Source organism: Drosophila montana, unplaced genomic scaffold (assembly GCF_035044405.1).
Source record: "Drosophila montana isolate Dmon_TW-CO22-7 unplaced genomic scaffold, ASM3504440v1 contig_203_1, whole genome shotgun sequence".
NCBI lineage: Eukaryota > Metazoa > Arthropoda > Insecta > Diptera > Drosophilidae > Drosophila > Drosophila montana.
Genome location: NW_026996956.1, coordinates 170,477 through 191,724, shown reverse-complemented (window position 1 = coordinate 191,724; position 21,248 = coordinate 170,477). Strand labels below are relative to the sequence as shown.

At 38.8% G+C, this 21,248-nt stretch overlaps 4 protein-coding genes and 2 non-coding genes across 9 annotated transcripts in view; 1 reads left to right on the top strand and 5 right to left on the bottom strand.

Annotated features, from left to right (window-relative positions):
- Sulf1 (Extracellular sulfatase Sulf1) overlaps positions 1–21,248 on the top strand; it is a 42,230-nt gene that overhangs the window by 8,436 nt on the left and 12,546 nt on the right. For all 3 annotated transcript variants that reach the window (XM_064679533.1, XM_064679532.1, XM_064679534.1), the window contains one exon: positions 2,604–2,648. The gene's annotated coding sequence lies outside the window, so the exon portion shown is untranslated. The remainder of the gene's footprint in view (positions 1–2,603; positions 2,649–21,248) is intronic.
- LOC135426454 (uncharacterized) lies at positions 4,734–8,853 on the bottom strand. Its single transcript, XM_064679540.1, has 3 exons — positions 8,639–8,853; positions 6,049–6,221; positions 4,734–5,983 (listed from the first exon to the last, which is right to left on the bottom strand). The coding sequence occupies exons 1-3, from the start codon at positions 8,814–8,816 to the stop codon at positions 4,865–4,867; spliced, it is 1,470 nt and encodes a 489-aa protein (XP_064535610.1). The 5' UTR covers positions 8,817–8,853; the 3' UTR covers positions 4,734–4,864.
- On the bottom strand, positions 9,339–11,251 carry LOC135426412 (uncharacterized). The gene is made up of 4 exons (XM_064679480.1): positions 11,043–11,251; positions 10,804–10,835; positions 10,532–10,704; positions 9,339–10,472 (listed from the first exon to the last, which is right to left on the bottom strand). Exons 1-4 carry the CDS (start codon positions 11,249–11,251, stop codon positions 9,339–9,341), a joined length of 1,548 nt encoding a protein of 515 aa, XP_064535550.1.
- On the bottom strand, positions 12,393–14,232 carry LOC135426452 (proton myo-inositol cotransporter hmit-1.3-like). Of its 2 annotated transcripts, XM_064679538.1 has the most exons (4): positions 14,069–14,232; positions 13,668–13,840; positions 12,887–13,603; positions 12,393–12,793 (listed from the first exon to the last, which is right to left on the bottom strand). In XM_064679538.1, exons 1-4 carry the CDS (start codon positions 14,181–14,183, stop codon positions 12,470–12,472), a joined length of 1,329 nt encoding a protein of 442 aa, XP_064535608.1. In that variant the 5' UTR covers positions 14,184–14,232; the 3' UTR covers positions 12,393–12,469. The 2 variants fall into 2 exon arrangements, with proteins under 2 accessions (XP_064535608.1, XP_064535606.1); XM_064679536.1 differs by having other exon boundaries at positions 12,396–13,603; positions 14,069–14,230.
- Positions 17,006–17,080, bottom strand: TRNAV-AAC (transfer RNA valine (anticodon AAC)). The gene has a single exon. It is a non-coding gene; the product is annotated as a tRNA-Val (tRNA).
- Positions 17,194–17,266, bottom strand: TRNAF-GAA (transfer RNA phenylalanine (anticodon GAA)). Its single transcript has one exon. It is a non-coding gene; the product is annotated as a tRNA-Phe (tRNA).

Here is a 21,248-nt window from a genome sequence, read left to right as displayed (position 1 = left end):
GAAGTCTATTACATGATTGGGGAGATGCCACAATAAGCTTCATATTGAATTAATTATATTTTGATTGGTTCAATTATTTTAACTATACAAACTTATAGTGATTCAATATTAAAATGAAAATGTTCAATATTTACAACAGAAGCATTTTAAAATTCAGAATTTAATTTGTACACTAAGATGCATTGATGAAAAGTATGTTAGCATTCCTTTTCTGCTTTTCCACACCCATCGTAAGCTGTTTCGCCCCAGTGGGGCGTAACTTTAGCCATTTGATTCCCATGCCGGTTTATGCAATCTCTTTAGTTAAACACCCCTCCCATTTGTCCAGTGAAGCGTTAAGTATAGCATTTTTGCCATTCCATTTGCTTATTTGTTTGCATTGCTCATTTGGGTGTATGAAATCATGCAACTACCTGTTCCATAGTCATTCTATTCTATAAATAGTGCTGTGAGCAATTCCATATCGTTCAAGTATCAGCTGAAAAAGTGGGCAATACGACACCAAGCTCAAGATCGTTGACTTTTGGAACGCTTATCAGGTGTTTGGGCAAGGGTGGGTGAAATATAGATAAAATAGTCGGCATGATAAATGGACAGCTATCAATAATGAGAAGCTGCAGCAACCAGTCTCAATGCTGTTGTCTTCTGGCTATTTACCTGCAATCAAAACAGTTCATATATATGTATATATATATTTTTTTTCGCTCTCTGTTTGCTCTTTAAATGTTTATTTACATGCTTGTCTGTGTGTTTGTCGAGCCAGCGAGAAACAAACAAGCCGACGAGCGAGCCACTCACTTTTCTATAGCTCACTTTAAGTTATTTACGGTCGTTTATTTGTTTGTTTGCATAGGTAGACGCTACGTATACGCAATGCGCATGATAGTACTGATAGTAAGGCAGGGAGACACTTGTTTCAAATTTCATTCGCGTCGATTGATTCGCACGAAGGACAAGGTTGGCTAGGCACGCTCGAACTTTTTTCGTATCCGAAATTCCTCAGCCCCGCTTTTCTAATTTGCATGTCAAATGAACAAAGCAAGTATTAGCAACAACGAAAGGTGTTAATGATAACAGAAACTAACAGCGGAAAAACAAACTAGGCTAAAGGCGAGTCGGGGCAGACATTGCGCATACGCAGCGTTGCAGCAAAGCCATAAAAACCAATTCATCGCGGCAGCTGCTACTTCTGCTGTTTGTTCAATAAAAGCTAAACGAGCTTGCACCTTAACCAGAAAGCATAAATTTCATTTTTAACGCCGAAACTTACATACTCTTCCATTCCTTTCTATTTAGTATTTAGTATACAAGCAGTTGATGCTTTACTCAATTAACTGTTGGTATACCGTAGAAGAGGCCATTATAATCTGGTAACGGTATGTGTAAGGCATAGAAGAAGACATTTCTGAACCCATAACCTATTATATTTATATTATTGATTGATATCTATATCATCATCTATATAACTTAAGCATAATGTTATATGGGAAGAATCGGTTAAAAATTAAGTTCTCTAACGCTTTTTTATTATCAATGTATACATATGTAGTTACATTGACATTTTGATCTACAATTTACAAGCATTACTTAATATTTGACTAATGTCAATAATGTTAACTAATAATGTTCTTTACTTAAAGACACTTAACATATGTATGCATGTTAGGGTATTTCAATAAAAAATCTTTCTTGCAAACTGTGCTTCTGAGTGTGAACACTCTTTGCGAAAGTGCATAATGGTTCGGCTGGTTAAAGGCCTAAGGCGCGTTTTATTACTTGGTTGAACGGCAGGCAAGTGGCGCGAGAAAATCGCATAAATCTTAGTTCGCAGTTACAACTAGACGAGTTTTGTGAACTCGAAACTCAATTAAAATACCAAGTTCAGAGCCTGCCAGCGTGCGAAACTGACAGCTGACAGATGGAGATGTTGTAGCCAGTGGAAAGCGCCTGTGTATTGGGTCATGGACTCTGTCAACATTTTACCGACTTCGTCACTTACTCACTTAGTCATTCGCTCCGTCATTCAGCCCAACTATCAATCATTTAAGGCTCACATTGCGCGTTTTTTTACAATTCGTTTGAAGCAGGTGCGAAATGTGTCAATGCGAAGTAAGCCAAAGTTCAAAAGTATTGTACCTTAGACCCGAATTGCCATAAAATACTAGCTCGCTATAGGATTCTGTTAATTGTTATATTTATAGAAAGCTCTTTAATCTTTTAAGGTTCGTACACATTTGCACAACAGGGTAAAGTTCTCGAGTCTAATAAATATTACACGCAGCTTCTGACAATTATCAAGTTTAAAAGCTTTAAATACGTTAAATAAAGTCATTTATATTCGTTTTAATTATGCGAATTCAAAAATATTTCATCAGGTTTGAGATGCCTTAAGACACAATTATATCCATTTTTGACCATATTTTAGTGGATAATGGCTTAAAAAAAACTTGTGGGATTTTATTTGTTGTGCTTTTTGTAAATTATTTATCGTATATTCCAGAGACTTTTCGGGTGGTTTTTGTATCTAAGTACACAAAAATGACAAATACAAATACAAAATGTTTTTAAAATTCAAATTTTTTCTATTTGTTTTAATCTTTCAGATTTGCGAAATTGAAGAACACAAAATTCATAAAGCGTAACATCAAGTAAGTTATATCAAATGTTATATGCTTACTATAAGTGATTGGAACCTCTTTGCACATTGAAAGTCTTTAAACGCTTTTCATCATGTGGAATATTCTTAAGAATATTGCATGTTTGAATTTATTTTCTAATGTAGTTGACTGCAGCTTTATGCAATTTTATTCTATTCCGTGTTGTCGCACATTTGGTCAATTAAACGCAGTATCCTTCACACAGTCGTTCGATTCCTTTCAATTCACTGACCTTTATGCGTCGAGCAATTACACCCATCCTAGGGAGGCAGGAAGCGGCATGCGATGACACATGACATCGCCACATTGGGGGTTGACCTGTCACCACGTAGAGACGTCACTTGGCGACGATATTAATTAAGGTGCAAAATCACGAACATGCATTTAATTTACTTGGGGCTTGGGAAAGCTGGAAAACATCGGGCTAAGCAACATTTTTGCACGCATTTTGCAGCTTGTCGATTCAATTCAATTCGCCAGCAGATTTCCCCCTATCTTGGCCAGCATCTTGGCTGTGTGTGGACCATTAAAGGGCATTGAATACTTTTCTCAGCCATGCTGAGGCGTTTGGCAAATGCTAGTGGCCGGCCAGTGGCTGGCTAAAATTGTGCTTTATTGCCATTCTTTCATTAGGTTTGTATCTTGAAGATATTTTATGCGCATTTCTGCGCACGGTAATGGGCTGCTTTCTTGGTAGAGAGCAGCATCTGTCTTACGACCAATCACAATAATTTCAATTGTGATGCATGTAATGCGTCTTATTGTTGTTCATGAGGCATTTGTCTCGAAGGCCCCTTTGTCCACAGCCTAGCAATCGCAATCAGGCAACTTCTTGAAATGTGCGTATTTTATTCAACTTTTATTCAATGTGTTGCTGTTAAACTTAGCTTGTAACTGGCAGGAAGTAATAGTTACCTGCAGGAGACTTTACCCAATATACTTAGAGTGCTGAGGTACTAGACAGAGACAGCGGGGGAGAGAGAGCTGTATGATGTAATAGTCCAATGTTAGCAAGTTTATGCCATAATGTTGGGCAATTGGGGAAGATGCCTTAAGTACAAAAAACATGAGTTTTGAAGCAGCCATATGATATATTGGTTAAATCTTGCCAGACTTATCCTAGTTTACATAGAGACTAGACTATTGATATTCATGTACGGTTAGTTCCATACTAAATTGCTGTCACATTTGATTCTTTTTTGCGGCTTCTAGCCAAGCATTATTGTGTTTAAAAGAAGGGAACAGAAATGATTAAAGAAGCATTTTAAATTATGAATGAAAACTAGTAGATCCATTAATGTGAAGTAAACACATAAAATGTGGGCAGCAAATTAAGAACAGCATTTTCGATTTCAAAACAAACTTCACAGAAAGACAAAAATGTGTCAAAATTAGTACAAGCTGGCCTGAGCCGACATTGCTGCTAAACGAACTATAAAGCTCTACGAGTCGAAAATAATGCCACATAATTCACAAGACCAAGGAAGTTTATCCCGCTCGCACATCCAGCGGAGACATAAATTAGTTTACAATAGAGTCAAAAAAGAAAGAGAAAAAACCGCAACGACCGCAAGCTTATAAAAATAGTCTTCATTGGCTGCGTTGTGTGAAAATTAACAGCATTAAACATTCGAGAAGGCATAAATTTTAATAAAAGTCAAAAAAATGAAACAGCTGCGAGCAAAATGGGAGAAGCAAACAAATAAAAATGTTGCAGTCGGGTGCAACCGACTGTGTAATACTCGTTCATAGTCCAATAACAGCTGAACACGGGCTGATTAACCCGATTCACCATGCCCGCACTAGACGCAGGGAATTTATTTTTGAATCAATTCTGAAAGGAGCTCATCGTTTGTCTTTATTAAAAATTTAGGTACTCCATCTCTATAACTGTGCAACATAGATAGAAGAGGGCTCAGCCATATAATCGTAACACTTTATCTGACATGGGAATGCACAAGTTTATGTTTCAAGTTTTAAGTATCTACTTTCTATGCAGAGTATTTAGACAGAGAGCCGGACAAAACCGATATATTTTGAGTTTGGAATGAGTATTCAAATAAAACGAGCCAGTGGTCAAATCTGATATACAATACTTTATTTTCATACATGTATAATTCATACATGTGTAGTCGAGATAAAAGCCGTCAATCATTGAGAACCATTGTATTGTCTTGTGGCTTTAATGTCTTGAGGAAAGGTCGCCCTTAGTAGGCCATAACATCATGAACTCGTCGGAAGCGTTCGCTCGTCTGTCGGAGCGTAAGGCCTCGCGTCTCGGGCATCAGGACAGCAAAGATGATTATAGCGACTGCCAGGATAATGCCCACGGCCAAGAAGTAGTGGAAGTAGTCCGACTTCTTTGCAAATGTTACAATCACAATAATGTGGATCACTTGCTCGATGCACACAATCAGGCCAATGAGGATGGCCTTTACCCGCAAAGGAAACGCCTCGCCCAAGTATGTGGGCGTGCAGGCAACGTAGAGGCCGGCAAAGAACTGAAACGCCATAGATATGCAGCACACCTGGTGCATATAATATACGTTAAGTGAGTGCGATAAGATGCCCGCCATTCCCAGCATCAGAGCCGCCATGCAAAGCAAACCCAGCAGCGAAATGAACTTGCGTCCCAGCTTATCCACCAGAGCTATGGTAAAGATCGTGCCAATCCAACGCAAAATGCCCCACAGAATAATGGGCCAGTTTAGGGATCCTTGAGAGTCAAATGTGCTAATTTCCATCAAATAGCTCAAGGGTAATGAGAAGGTGAACGCCACAAGGCAGCGACTGAAGATCATTTTGATGAAGGGCGTTATGGAACCGACCAGTTCTGCACCGAAGCTCTGGCTTGTACTGGCAGACACGTACCGTTTAGCTTCGTCAAGGGCTTCATTGCAGGCTTCAGTGGAAGCCGAGTTGGGCAGGAGCATCCACTGGCATGAGCGCGCCTTTTCCTCATCGTTTTTGCTTAGATAGAAAATAGGCGACTCCACTGACATGGCCACAGATCCCGTAGCAATTAATGAGAACACAATTCCAAAAATGCCATGGGAGCAATTGACTCCGACGTATGAATATGTGTCCCACTGTGAGTCAATGATCACCTGGATAGCGATGCCCAGCGCCAAGCCGTACTGCTCTAGGCCACACCAAAGTCCACGGGTGCTGCGTGTCGCCACCTCCGAGTTGTGTATGATAAACGCAACGGTGATGAGACCAATGCCTGCTCCGCCCACGTAGCGAGCGGCCACTATCGAAGTGTAGTTGTATGGTGCACTCACAAAGATGATTGCATCAATCATCTGCATCAATCCGCCTAACGACTTAACAAATTGGAATCATTAGCATAGGTCTAGGCTTATCATATGTATTCTGCTGCACTACTCACATAGAAACACCACTTGGGCACATGGGTAACAGACAATGATGCTACAAGAGCCCCAATAATGACGCCAATGAACCAACTGAACTCCAACTCATGAGTATTCGCAATGTTTGTTTGTAGATTCCAGTTAAGGCTCTGGGCCATATCCATTCCGCCATAGGCAAACAAGAGAATGCCTGTAAACGAAATGTACTTGTTTAATGTTTTGTACACATTTTTAGCAAAACTGTGAAAACAAAAACTAACAAACTTGATTTTTTCTACAAAACTTCGCTTTTAAGGTATTTCAATTTTCAATGTGAGAAAGAAATTTATTCGAAACTAGCGGGTATCACCCGGCCTTGCCCGTGGCACGTATGTTATAAAATCAAAAAAGCTTTGAAAATGATTTTAAAACTGATCGGACGGGAATCAAACAACTTTTATGCAAATCGGAAAACTCTTAAAATTCACCAAAAAAATCTTAAAAATGCATTTTCCACCGAAGGAGTTTAGATTTTGCGAGAAATGTGAAACACGTCTCAAATGATTTTTCTAATAGATCTCTGGAAATGAATTTGAGTGCGAAACGTCACCCACCAAATCTTTGACCTCCATTTCCACCAAGGAAGAATGGATTTTTCAAAAAAAATGAAACACCCATTAAATGAATTTAAACATAGATCTTTAAATATGAATTTGGGGCCGATCGGATGATAAACAAAAAACTTTCATACAACCTTTTTCCGCCAATTTACCACTGTTGCGGGTGGAATTTTCCAAATCGCTGAAATACGTACTTATTAAGTTCTTATGAAGAGCTTTAAAAATAAGTTTGAAGCAAATCGGACACAACTTAAAACGCCGCCCAAAAAATCTTTAAATCGCATTCCCCCCGAAGAAGTTTGAATTCTGCGAAAAGTGAGAAACACGTCTCAAATGATTTTTCATATAGATCACTGGAAATAAATTTGAGCGCGAAACGTCACCCACCAAATCTTTGACCTCCATTTCCACCAAGGAGGAATGGGTTTTCCGAAAAGTGCGAAACACCCCTCAAATGAATTTGAACAAAGATCTTTGAAAATAAGTTTGGGGCCGATCGGATAGTAAACAAAAAAGTTACATACAAACGTTTTTCGCTATTTTTCCACACTTGCGAGTGGAATTTCCCGAAACCCCGTCTTAACGTGCACCTACATCACATAAGGTAGCTACAGTGAAAATTTCAGCTTCCTAGCTCTTACGGTTTGGGCTGTGCGTTGATCACCAATCAGTCAGTCAGTCAGTCAGTCAGTCAGTCAGTCAGTCAGGACAAACAGTTTTATATATAGAGATTAATGTATACTCGACAACATATCTGTAGCCCAAAAAGTTTTAAAAAAGATACTAAAGAAAACTTTTAAAAATTATAGCTGTTAATGTCATACGAAATAGTGTTCATTTCCTCCCATATAATAGAGCACTACATGGTTTATTCACGGCACAATTATTAATTTTACATAACATTAGTCGCCTTCCGTTCCATTATGAAGCCCCTTTAGTTTGCCAATACCTTAGAATCATATTCTAAATCAAATTAACCCTATTAAGGGTAGCTTACTACGCTCTAAAAAAACTCCACGAAAACAAAAAATAATATTCATTAGTCATATGTAAGCTTGTACAAAATGATTTTTAGATATCTTTTTTTGTATATATCAATAAGCGGTTGGGGGTTTTTTTTACAATTTGTTTAAAAAAGCTTCCTAGAAAAATTTGTTGTGCAGCCCCCACTTAAATTTATACAGAAAGGATGCGAAATTGAATGATCGTATATTTTTAAGGTACGGATGTATTAGAGAATATACATAAATTTGTTTGTTTTTTAATATACATATAAACGATACGAAAAGACAATCAATTTCAGCTTGAAGTTTAAGTATGATAATATTATCAGGTATCGTATAAAGATAGAAAAGTTATTCAGCTGTATTCTTTATTATATATACCTATAAATATATATTTAGCAATGATCCTTGGGATGTTTCTGTTTTTGTGAGCCGATATTGAATTGAGCCGGGTTGAGGTAGCATTTTCTGCGTGTATTTACCAAAAATCGAAACTTTATCCGCATTAGTTGAACAAAAGTAGAATATCTATTTTACAAAATTGACACGGCTTAAAATCATTTTTTTTCTCCTCCTATATATAATTTGTATAAGGAAGAAGGCTGCAAACCACATTCAGCCGGGAATTTCGTTTGTTTGTTACCAATTATTGGGAACAAATCACATTTAAATTGGATTGTTTCATTGCAATTTGAAATTATATAACAAACCAAGGTTTGCATTTTTTCAGGATTGTAGAAAAGGCAGGTAGTTGGTTTGAACCGTGAACCTAACCGTCAATTTCTTTGGGCTGTTCTAAAGCCTTTATCACATCACAATATTTAAATTTAACAAATTCCATTGAATAATAATATGAAAGATAATAAACTAAAACTATGTATAATAAATTTAAAAATGTGAAGGCTCGAACTAAATCCTGAGTTTACAGATTGGCATTGGCTTAAACCGTGAACTGAACCATAGAAAAAGTTTTTTGGCCTTGTAGCCGTGATTCTTGTGCTCACCTGCTGTTGCTGTGTGAGTTTTCTGCTTGTTGGCCCATCGATTGGTCTGGGGTCGAGGAGTGTTAATCACATTAATGTAGGTGGTTTGTGTTGGTAAAGCAGCAGGATCCGTGGTTATATAGGTGGTCTGCCTTACAGGCGTTATGGGGTCCTTTGAGGTAACATAGGTGATAGTCATTTCGTTCACTTATTTATCTGATTAGATTAAGGTTCGATCGATATAAGGGCTACGTCGTAACTGACTTCAAATTGACTTTTTTTTATATTTATATGGTTAAGAAAACTGCGATATCAGTATCTAATTATAGATAATGTATACATAGTGTAATCAGCATGTGTTCGGTGGTTTTTACTGGCCCCTTGGCCAGTTGAGTGTTGATAGGTGGCAGCAGAGCTTTGGCTTTGATTCATTTTTGCCAGGTTCTGTCCCTTGCCATTAACAATTCTGCGTTGTTTGGCAAAAAACCATGTAAATATAAATGTTCTAGCTAATAAATTTATATATTTTGCTATATATCGATATAAACTCATTAATTATCTAGATCGTTTATTGGTTTTAAATGCTAAAGCGGTTTATAGTTGATCATTCATTAACAGTATTTAGAAGATACTATCTTATTAGGGTATTAAAAGTTTACAAGCCACCATACTGTCTACGAATTAGTTAAAAAGTGCTTAAGATTAGACCAAATGTTTAACATTAGTAGGACATCACATCATGTACTCGGCTAAAACGTTCACCCGCCTGTCGGAGCGATAGGCCGCGTGTTTCCGGCATCACCGCGCCAAAAATGATCAGACTGACTACCAGTATAATGCCCACACCCACAAAGTATTGGAAGTAGCTGTCCGAGCTCTTCCCGAATGTGACAATCACAATGATGTGAATAACTTGCTCAAGACAGACAACCAGTCCAATGAAGAAAGGCTTGACCCGCATGGGAAACGCCTCGCCCAAGTATGCCGGTGTGCTAATAACGAACAGGCCAGCAAAGAACTGGAAAGCCATTGAGATGCGAGACACCTGCGACATGAAGTATGTATTTGAAAAGTATGTCTCATGTGAGAGGATGCCTGCCAGGGCCAGCATAAGAGCCGCCATGCACAGCAGTCCCAGCAGCGAGACGAACTTGCGTCCAAGCTTATCCACGACGCCAATGGCCAAGAGCACCCCAATGAAGCGCAAAATACTCCACAAAATCATTGGCCAGCTGTAGATGGATTTCTTCCAAATAAGTGTGCTCCCTAACATGGTTAGGCTGAGCGGCACTGAGAAAGTAAACGCTACAAGGCAGCGACTGAAGATCATTTTGATGAAGGGCATTAGGGAGGCAGAGAACTGTGCCCCGAAACTTTGGCTTGTGCCTTCCATTACGTAGCGTTTGTCTTCGTCAAAGATCGCATTGAATACCTCTGTTGGCGCCGTGGTACCTAAGAGCTGAGTCTGACAGCTCCGCGCTGCATCCTCATTATTGTTGCGGAGGTAAAAGATGGGTGATTCAACTGACACAGCCACGGAGCCCGTGGCTATAACGGAAAAGATAATGCCAATGATTCCATGTGCCGTATTAATTCCAATGCTGGACTTGAAGTTCCACTGTGAATCCATGAGCACCTGAATAAGTATGCCCAGCGCCAAGCCAAACTGCTCCAAGCCACACCATTTACCACGGGAGCTGCCTAGAGTTACTTCCGAGTTGTGTATGATGAAGGCCACCGTGATGAGTCCAATGCCCACTCCGCCCACATAGCGAGCGGCCACTATCGGAGAATAGTCGTACGGCGCACTTACAAAGATAACCGCATCGATAAACAGCATCACTCCTCCCAAGAGCTACAGAAGGTTGAGTCATTAGAGGTCAAGTTTTTGTAGATATAAGTTCTGCAACTCACATAGAAATATCTTTTTGGTACGTGGGTCACTGTCAGAGCTGCCACGACAGCTCCAATAATGACCCCGACGAACCAGCTGAATTCGAACTCGTAGGTGTTCGTAACCGCTGTATTCAGATTCCACTGTAGACCTTGAGCCATATCCATTCCGCCATAGGTAAATAATAGGAGTCCTATAAGAATTTGTATTTATAAATGTTACTAAAACGGCATTGGAATCCTCAGTGCTTATAAAAAGCGGTGGTGTGTTAATTAATTTAATAGTTGGTCACCTTGATGAAAATAAGCAGTTATTACTGTAAAACTAAACGGATTACATAATATCGGACTCTATTTATTTTAGTCAAATGCTCTAGCAAATGGTTGTACATAAATATAATCGAACTAATGTTTGGATTCGCATGAATTTTGCATTTAAAAGAATGAACTTCTAGAATGTAATTATGAAAAATTGCCAAAAAGAATATCATTATTTCTTAGCAGGAACTATAGGCATTCTTCGATTTTTCACTGGGCTTCAGTGTTCCAGCATTTGAAGAACTTACCAAAGGTTGCGGAGTGAGCACTGTGCTTATTTGTCCAGCGGTTGTAGCTGCGTTGGGCCCGTGGATCTTCGATGATCTCGACGTAAGTGGTTTGTGGGGGCTGCTCCGCATTTGTAACTATAAAGGTCGTCTGCAAAGGGGGTGCTTGGCCCGTGGTTATATAGGTGGCCGTCATTTTGCCCACTTATGCAACTCGCTGGCGATGCAAACTAAAACCGCTAAACGTTTGAGCAAAACTAATTTAAAATTGGAACATTTTGGGTGTGTTTATTAGCATGGCAAAGAATGCGTTATCTACATATTTTTTTTGATATTATAGATATTTTAATCAATTTATAGATACACACAAATTTCGTGTTCATTGCTCTGTGGGCCACCCACCGTTAACAGGTGAGATATGATCGTGATTCATTCGTTTTGGTCCGGCCCTTCTTAAGCGTAGTCCCCACATGAAAAATGAATGCTGATAACAGTTGGTAGGCAGTCAAAAATTTGCGAGCTGCATTTACTCACGCATTCATAAGAGGACAAATGGAGTTTTGGGCATAAGATTTGTGACTCATGGAAAACGTTGAGTTATTGTGTTCTTCTGGGGGACACCTTTGCTGAATCAGCGCAAATCGTTGTACACGGTCATGGGCTGAGCCATACATTTCTTGTCCTAGTCTTAATCGATCAGAAAGTTAAAGCGAATCTAATCAATGCAAATGCTTTGAATATTCCTCATCCATATAGGTATCACAAAATATATACAAACCAAATAAAAGTGCTCTTGTCGGGAGTGCCCGAATAGGGGATACACGAACTTGAACTCGCAGCAACCTTCAGCCGAACATACATCTTGACATCGCCTCATCGCCTCGCACAGACATGCCGAGCATTCAATGATAGAAAACTGAAGTAATATAGCAGCATATCTATGGGGCATACATTAAATAAATCGCAGTTGTTTTCCCTTCAAAATGGGTGAATTATGCCAAAAATATGAAACACGTATCAGATGCATTCTCATATAGATCATAGAAAATAAACTGGAACACAAGTTGATAGAATTTCAGAAAGGATTTACGGTTTGGGCTACGCGTTGTCAGGACAAACATTTTCATATATAGAGGTAGAAGTATTATTCAAAGAACTACTTATTTTACCTTTAAGCAGAAGTGCTTGTTGTTTTAAAATAGTTTTGTTTATATTAATTTCATCTTCTCGAAATTTAACACAATTTAAGCGGTCAATTTAACCGCAAAATTGCTTAATTATACCTACTTGATCTTAATAAAACTTAAAATTAGATTTCTTAGCTTTAAATATAATTTCAAAAATGTATGTACAGATATAATTAGACATCTTTAAAGTTTTATTGAGGTACAGTTGCTTCTATGTCAGCTCCTCCCTAGTGGGCCCAGATGTCATGCAGGCGACGGAAGCGGTAGCCCGCCTGTCGCAACGTCATTTTTCGCGTCTCCGGTAGCATCGCCAAAAGGATAAGCATACTTATAAGCAGGATAATACCAACACTCAAATAGTACTGGAAGAAGCAGTAGGGATTCCGGTCGAATGTGACAATCACAATGATATGGATCACTTGCTCAATGCACACAATAAGGGCAATCATGAAGGGCTTGACTCGCATGGGGAACGCCTCTCCCATGTAAGCGGGCGTGCATGCGACGAAGAGGCCAGCAAACATTTGGAATACCATAGAAATGCGACAAACCTGTGCCATGTAGTATGGGCTGAAAGTGTTAGACCAGTTGGAATAGATGCCGGCCATGCCCAGCATCAAGCCCGCCATGCATACAAGACCTACCATTGAGAGGAGCTTGCGTCCCAGCTTGTCCATAACTAATATGGCAACGAGCGTTCCGATCCAGCGCAAGATTCTCCATACGATGATCGGCCAACTGTACATGGTGCCTTTCCAAACAACGCTGCTCGCTATGATTGTCTTGGTGAGCGGCGCCGAGAAGCTGAACGCCACAAGGCAGCGACAGAAGAACATTTTGATAAATGGAATCATGGAGGCGGATAGATCATGGCCTAAGCTCTCGTGTGAGCCCTCCGACACATAGCGCTTGTTTTCTTCGAGGGCTTCATTGTGATCCTCTGAGGTTGCGTTTTTGTCCATCAGCTCCCATTGGCATGTGTTTGCCTTTACGTAATCATTCCGGCGCAATTGGAAGATAGGCGATTCAACCGATAGCATTAATATGGCAATGGCAATAATAGCAAAAACGATTCCAATGATGCCATGCACTTGGTTGTTTCCGATAGATAAGGCCGGGTTCCACATTGAGTCCATGATCACCTGTATAGCTATGCCCAATCCCAGGCCGGACTGCTCCACGGCGCACCACTTGCCACGGGCATTGCTTGGCGCCACTTCCGAATTGTGTATTATAAAGGGTACCGTAATGAAGCCAATGGCAATGCCTCCAATATACCGAGCTGCAACCATTGCTTCATAGTTATATGGGGCACTCACACAGATAATGGCATCGATCAGCTGCATCACAATTGCCAGAGCCTAGATAGATCAGAACCATTGGCATCGGGTAACCTTAGACATGATCTTTAATTCTGCAACTCACATAGAAATAGAACTTGGGCACGTGAACAAAAGCGAGGGCACTCAATATAGCTCCAATGATGACGCCAATGAACCAACTGAACTCAAATTGATAGGAGTCGGCGATGCCTGTGTACCTATTCCATCCAAGGCCCTGAGCCATGCCCATACCGCCATAGGAAAAGATTACCATTCCTGTAAAAAATACGAGTGTTAAATAAAATTTATATTTTTTTCTAATGATGCTTGTTGCGCTAATGATAGCTGCGGTTCTGACACACGGGGTTGAGGTTAATAGCGGAAAATTGTTCCATTAAAGTGCCTGGTAGTGCAGTAGGTTAGAAGGGATGTCTGTTTTGGATGTCTAAAAGTCTAACTCATCGTCAATTTTCAAAAATATCCAGAGTTAATTTCTAAATTTACCTGTAATAATCGAGTGCAGCCTCTGACGATTAACACAGCAGTTGAACCTGCTCTGAGGTCGAGAAGTGCTTACAACTTCTATATGGGTATCCGGGGTAGGTTGCCCTATTGCCATTTTATTTACTTTTATTAAGTTCGTTCGATTCGTAGGCTGCGCCAAACTGACTTAAATGACCAAATTCAAGTGAATTTATATGCACACAACATTGATACCATTGGTTACATTTATATCTATTGAATTACCTTGATTGGTCAGATAGCATAGGGTGCTCGGAATTTAGCTGTGATTCATGCGACCTGTGTCTGTCGTTCTTTAGCGTAGACCCTACATGAATATAAGCACCGATAAGGGCTACTTGATGGAACTTGAAGACAGATTTTGCAAAGTTCAGAATTATCGTGACTCATTTGCTGCTGCAAATTCCAACTTGACTTTAGGAAACACCAGCAATGAATCAGTATACTTAACTGGGCTTAATGACATACGGAATGAGTTTATAAAAGTTATAGTTTTCGTATATCGTTTTAATTCGTATATATAAATGCATAGTTTTAAATATTTTGTATTTATAAGAGATACTATCTTGTTCTTGACTAACTGTTAATATCTGTCCTGGTATATATGATCTAGTTTAACAATGGCAAGCAGGTGGCCGTTCTCTATTTGTTTTATTCTTTTACAAATTAAATGATCGGATCAAAGCGTATATAAAAGGATTTTTATACCCTGAACCCATTGAAAATGGGTAAAAATTGCAGTTCTGTGCGAATTTATGTAACTGACAGGAGGAAGCATCCAATCCTATGAAGCATATATATTCTTGATTAGGAGAACAAAGTCAGTCCATCTAGCCATATTCGGGCCATTTATACATATGCACCGAAAATTTCATAATGATTGTAAACACCGAAGCTATTAAAATTGCGTATCCCATAGTATGTGACTGATTTAGTTTTTATGTATATTTGTATAGATTGTATTTGAGGTTCCAAGTTTATAGAAGTAGACATACAGCATATAAATGCTGACTAGTATTACGAGCCGAATCCATTTAGCCTTGTAAATCTGTTCCGTACATCTGTCAGTTTGTCTTTAGCTATGGAAAATAGTTTCTCAGCTTTTAAGCTATCGTCATGTAATGTTGCTTAGGATCAACATTCTGTTGCAGGTTGTATATTCTTTGCAAAATATTATCATCATTGTTCCATTTGTACATATTTTAAAGATTTTGTACTGAATCACTTTAACGATGAACAAATAACAGCCCAAACCGTAAAAGCAACGAGAAAAATAGGTCCGACTGCCTGTTGCAGTCATATGCAGGAACCGGCCGGTTCGGACCACCATATCTTTTAGCTGTCATAGACATAATTGTTTCTTGTATGTTTATCAAGCTCTGCATTTATTAGTTTCACTATGCTCCATACATATATGCAGCATCTTATCAACATCGGACTACTATATCATATAGCTGCCATAGGAACCAAATTTGGCATTAGTTAGTTTCGCTATGCTCCATTCACTTGAATCTTATCAACATCGGATGTATAGGAACGATCGGTCTAAAAGTAAGTAGTTTTTCTAGGGTATTTAATCTTCGGCGTGCCAAATTTAACCTTCCTTTTTTGTTTTAAACAAAATATTTCAATCGGCATGTTTTATATAATATTGCACTCTGACTTTAAATGCTCGTTATTGCCACACCTTGACCCATCCCTAACTGACTAGCCAAGATACTTGAGATGTGGCAAGTGGGCTTGCATAACCTAATATGGATGCTACTGTGCAACATCTTCATTAGCTGGCAGCGCAAACAAAAGTCATGAATGTTGCAGCAACAGTCGACACATCCCTGAGGCGGCAATCTCAAGTGTTTGCTTGAGTTGTCTCAAATTGTGTAATGTGTGCACTAGAACTGGCGGCAGCTCTCCAGCTCCAGCTCCTACTTCAATTCCAATTCAGACTCCATCGTCGCTGTAAGCCGATCCATCTTGTTGCGCATCAAACTGTCAAATTGCGCACATGTCTCTATGTGTCTGGGGCTTAGGGAGGTTACGACTGGGAGTGCTGACTCTTTGCTGCTCCTTGTCATTTGTCACTGCTCGACAAATTAAGCAAATGCGACGCCAAATGGCCATCGCTTCCATCCTCCATCTTCGCAACGCGTCGTCTCATATTTTGAGACATTCAAGTACATTTTAATGAGTTTATGCACCAAGCTGTCTAATGGCTCAAAAATTATGAGCGCCGCATCAAGTGCCACCAGCACACACATATGAGCCCATATCAACATTAGCACATGGGGCCCATAACTCACATTCAGATACAGATACAAAGATATATATACTAATACAGCTAGCTGGAGACAGCTGAGCACTTTGCATCAATTTCTGTGCACATGCGTCTCTGTGTGTGTGCTTGTGTTTGTGTGTGCTAGCAAATGCTTCAAGGAAGTGTCTGCCAGTGCCACTAATGGAGTCTAATTACCCCGACCGAACGGCGACGACCGATGCGGATCCCTCCCAATGCCTTGGCTAATAAAAGCATATTAAAACGTTGTCGTTCTTATATGCTTGACAGACAACCAGACAGATAGAAAACATTGGCGCTTGGCGCTTGACGCTTGACTATTGCTCATTATTTATTTTCGTACAACCCAAATAAAGCGCAGACCGCAAAACGTCAGATTCCCCAACACTGCCCCAAGAATTGAACAGCTCCAGACAGTTTCGTTCAGAGGATCTTGTGGTTGCTCATAATATACCGAAGAAGAGAGAATAAAATTTCTTGATATGTTAATGACCTGTCTGGACAGTGCGAGGTCGCGCAGAAGCTTGCATCGACAAAAGAAATAATTACCAATTAAGGCTATTAACTACAATTAATTTATACTCATGGGCCGAAAAAAAAAATAAAATACTTAGGTGGAAGATTTTCGATTATCCGCCCGGGATTGAACCGGGGGACGTCCGCGTGTTAGGCGGATGTGATAACCACTACACCACGGAAACCCTTTGAGCCGGAGGATGTGCAAATTGAAAAGCATATAACTTTCTGTTGCTTAAAACATAAGAATCTAATACTTTTATTTAATGAAATTTAATAATTGTATTAAAAAGTATTTTGCCGAAACCCGGGATTGAACCGGGGACCTTTAGATCTTCAGTCTAACGCTCTCCCAACTGAGCTATTTCGGCCGGTGAGGGACTATGAGCAAACTACGCATCAAATTGTAGTGGACAAAAGCACAGCAAATAATTTGCAAAGTCCATGTAGATATGCATACATACTGTGAAACAAAAAAAAATTTACATTAACATTTATAATATATTATTTATTGTCTTTTGTTAGAGCTTAGCAATAAACATAATTACGTATGAAAAACACTTGCGCGCCACTCTATAAATAGAATTCACATTTCTCATACACAATATTTCTTATATTCCACATAAATAACGAAAATGCACATTTGCTTTATTTATGTGCACAACTTTTGTTTCAAATTTTGTTTGTATGACAGGCAGCCATGAAAATTGCTTTGACAGTTGCACGTCTTTAAATATTTTGGTGCAGTTGGAAAACTTTTTGCAGCTGCAACACTTTCAAACCCAAATTGTGCCCCTCCACTTAGCTGCACCAAAATGTAACTGGGTCTGCTGCATCGCTTTAATATTACATGGACATCAAACAAACTTTTTCAAGTTGAAAATTTTTAGCTGTATTTGAGCACAAACAAAAAGGAAAACAAGAAATTTGAGAGAAAAAATAGAAAAACGAAATTCGTAAGGCACATTAAGTTAGGCGCATTAAATTGTAAATTGTATATTTAATGATGCTAGCGCAAAAATAAATAAAAACTATAAAGCATGTTTAATGCTTTTCAACGCTTGCAGCGAAACGTAGCTGACAGTATAGGAAAATGCATGCTACCTTTTTGGCAACGTTTCAAAATCTGCTTGCGAAGACCAAATGTTCGCTGGCAGGCATTTGTAAATATATGGGCAAATAAACTTTGAACTTTGTCAAGTTCAGTTTACTAGAAAATAAAAAAATAAACAAAGTATGGGTATGTCTTGAGAAGCAGGATCTTCTAAATCAAACTTAAATCACATGTTTTAAAAATATTTTCCTTTATTTTAGAAACATTTATATTAATTATAAATTTAATTAAGTTTTAAAGGTTATATCACATCGATTTTATAAAAATTATGAACATCGATTTTAAGGTAGTAAAGGATTATTTAGCGGAAGTGCGTGGAAAATCGCTGTCTTAAATTTAAAGCAAGAAACTTGGCACGGCCAAAGCTGGGTAAAAACCACTATAATTGTGTATATCTATCTATATAAAAGAGTTTGTCCTGCCGGACAGAGCGAATGACTGATCGAATGAATAAATAAACCGAAACTTTCAGGGCTTCAAAGAAGACATTTTTACTGCAGTTTCCTTTTGGGGTGCAATCGTCGCGCTAACAAACGGGAGGGCGGCTCCATCAGAAAAATGTCAATTTTTATATTAATTGGGTTTTTCATTTGTCATTATTCACAAAGAAAAATCGAATTTAAGATATTACATATCTATTGTTTTGTTTTGTTATTTGTTGATTTGAATGATAAAACATTTTAAAATAAAATGTTTCAAATATTATTGCTAATTGCTTATGATCATCAACATAAACTAATTGTCAGGTTGGACAACTTTATAAATAAAATTCAATATAAGTAAAACGAAAACTACTTAGTACTTATTTAGTCTCCACTCCATATGTGGGATAGGTTTACGAAAAAAATTGAGTTAAAAGCCAGCCGAAACCCAATGCTCTGTCTACAATTTTGTCTGAATTGCGGCTCGTGTCCCTCACTCAGACAAGTGGTTGAATAACCTGATACATATATTTTATATGATCGCTTTTTGGATCGGTCTTCTCTCCTGTTTTTTGTGTAACTAATGCGGCTTCCGTTTGACGCCCCGTACTGAAAGCTGAGCTCCGACGGCCATCGGCATTCTCAAGCTTACGCAAAGTTTTGTTGTCGTCGTCTTCGTCGATGTTGGCGTCGGCGTCGGCGTCGGCGTCGACGTCTTCGCAATGGAGGAGCAGCTTTATCTTTTGCCAGTGATTCACATTCTTGAAAGCCGATCGCAGTAGCAGTCGAAATTCTTTAGAAAACCCGACACCACGCCCACCGTCCAGCTATGATTTATAGCCAGCCCACAAAGCAGCAGCTCTGCTTAGTTGTTGACCACAGCATTTAGTCCAAGGTAAGCTACTTTTCAATAGTCGTTGAATTTTTAGTTTTCGGTCCCATCAGCACAATATTTGGGCCGGGGCTGGTGCGGCCTGGTCCGTGCGGTGTCTGTCTGGAAGTATTCTCGCTGCTGCGACTATTTGCAGCGGCAACAACAATGGACACAGCGAGACAACATTCCTGTGATATGTCACGAGAATTTTTAACATTTGCACTAGAATTTCTATTTTGGTTGCGTCTCCTCTCCGCCTCCGTCTCTGTCTCCGCTCCCAGCTACTTTCGCTCTCCCCCAGCACGCAGACCGCACATTTCAATTTGGATTTGAATGGTGTGTTTCGGCATTTCATTTGATTTTTCTGGCCAGACCTTGAGGCGTTCCTAACAAGTGCAAACGGTTGCTCGATTCGCTTAGCTCAGAGTTGCTGGAAATGTTGTGCTTGGAGTTTTGTTTTACTTTTAGTGTCCTATTATTCTGTTTTAGTTTTTAGTGTCCTAATTGTGGAGTCGTAATATTTTGCACTAGCTTCAAACAGTGTGCAATGTTCGCAAAATACCCTGTATTAATTAATCAACATAACAATCGGATGTTATATTTGTGTCTTTTTGATCGGCACTCTTTTGCCTTCCATTAGATCAGGTTGTCGGCAAGTATATTCTTGAATTCAGTCTCTTTTGGAATAGACCAGTCTAAATCCGCACATATTTGTCACATGTCCAAGTTTCGAGAAAACTTAACATACCAATATGCAAATGTCAGTCAGCTTGGCGAAAGTTCTTTTTGAATTTAAATTGACAAACTGTGCAGCAAAAACCGCAGTTTAACTTAGTTTCCTGTTGGGAGGTTGTTGCAAACGTTTGCCAAATGTTTTGTTGGTTTTTTTTTTTGTCGGCAAATGTAACATGACTTTGCGCTGTCACTGTTTGTCTGTTTGTTAGTTCGCTGTAGCAGAAAATTGTCAAAGCTTTTAAGTGGGTCACAATTTGATTTGATTTGTTTATATCACCGCAGCAACAAAAAACACAGCTGGAGTAGGGCTTGTCCTAGTCTGCTGCTATTATTTATGTATAAATGTTTGCCTGTAATTGGCCAATTGTGTTGTGGCAATTGGACATGGAAAATGGTTTCATGACTCTATATAAAATTAGTCAGCATTGCAATTGGTATCACTGTGGCTATACGGAACCAGCCACAACAACAAATAGGTTCTTGCTGCAGCTGGTGCCGTTGCCATTTGACCTTTTGCTCAGGTTGACTTGCATATTATTTTAAAAACATTCAAGCCAACGACTTCTAATGGCTGAAATTGTTCAATACCTGATTCCCAATAATTATGTACATAAATACCATGCACCTATGTGTATATATATATATATATATCTTTGAATTTATTTCAAGTTTTGCAAAATGGCAACTGTAAGCAATGCTGATAAAGTATATGTAAATATGAGAAAAGCGTGTAATAAAAAGCTGCCTACGTAGTAAATTATTTTGAAAAGTTCGGTTCTTTTGCTTAACGAATTGTAAAATCAGAAATATTATTTTTTTTTTGTGAATACCTTGGTGGCTCTTCAGTCTTCAGACTGAGAGGTTTCTATAACTGAGGTATATACATATAAAAAAAATATATATACATTTTCTATATACATATATATTAATATAGTTAAGGTTTAATTATAAGTATTTTATTTTAAAACCCTTTCAATAGTTGGGCTTCTTGGCGTCTTGGTATAATGAGTAGGGTATCTCACAGCTACCAGCATTCACTAGAAAAGTTAAAGTTGTTGATATCTGGTTGCGAAAAAGATTTATTTGTGCGCATTCCAAACAATTTGTAGCCATTGAAATTTATTATTGAGTCCCTAGCGGCGGCATCTATTCAAATGTACATACATACATTCAATTTATATTTATGTTTTATTTTTGTTAACAAATTA

Excerpts from the sequence above, each read along its gene's own strand:
- LOC135426454 (XM_064679540.1), bottom strand. The coding sequence starts at position 8,816 with ATGACTATCACCTATGTTACCTCAAAGGACCCCATAACGCCTGTAAGG. Across the intron at positions 6,222-8,638 it reads AACTCACACAGCAACAGCAG|GCATTCTCTTGTTTGCCTAT; the intron begins GTGAGCACAAGA and ends TTTCGTTTACAG. Across the intron at positions 5,984-6,048 it reads TGCCCAAGTGGTGTTTCTAT|TCGTTAGGCGGATTGATGCA; the intron begins GTGAGTAGTGCA and ends CAATTTGTTAAG.
- LOC135426412 (XM_064679480.1), bottom strand. The coding sequence starts at position 11,251 with ATGACGGCCACCTATATAACCACGGGCCAAGCACCCCCTTTGCAGACG. Across the intron at positions 10,705-10,803 it reads AACTGCTTATTTTCATCAAG|GACTCCTATTATTTACCTAT; the intron begins GTGACCAACTAT and ends AAATTCTTATAG. Across the intron at positions 10,473-10,531 it reads TACCAAAAAGATATTTCTAT|CTCTTGGGAGGAGTGATGCT; the intron begins GTGAGTTGCAGA and ends AACCTTCTGTAG.
- LOC135426452 (XM_064679536.1), bottom strand. The coding sequence starts at position 14,183 with ATGGCAATAGGGCAACCTACCCCGGATACCCATATAGAAGTTGTAAGC. Across the intron at positions 13,841-14,068 it reads GCTGCACTCGATTATTACAG|GAATGGTAATCTTTTCCTAT; the intron begins GTAAATTTAGAA and ends TATTTTTTACAG. Across the intron at positions 13,604-13,667 it reads TGCCCAAGTTCTATTTCTAT|GCTCTGGCAATTGTGATGCA; the intron begins GTGAGTTGCAGA and ends TGATCTATCTAG.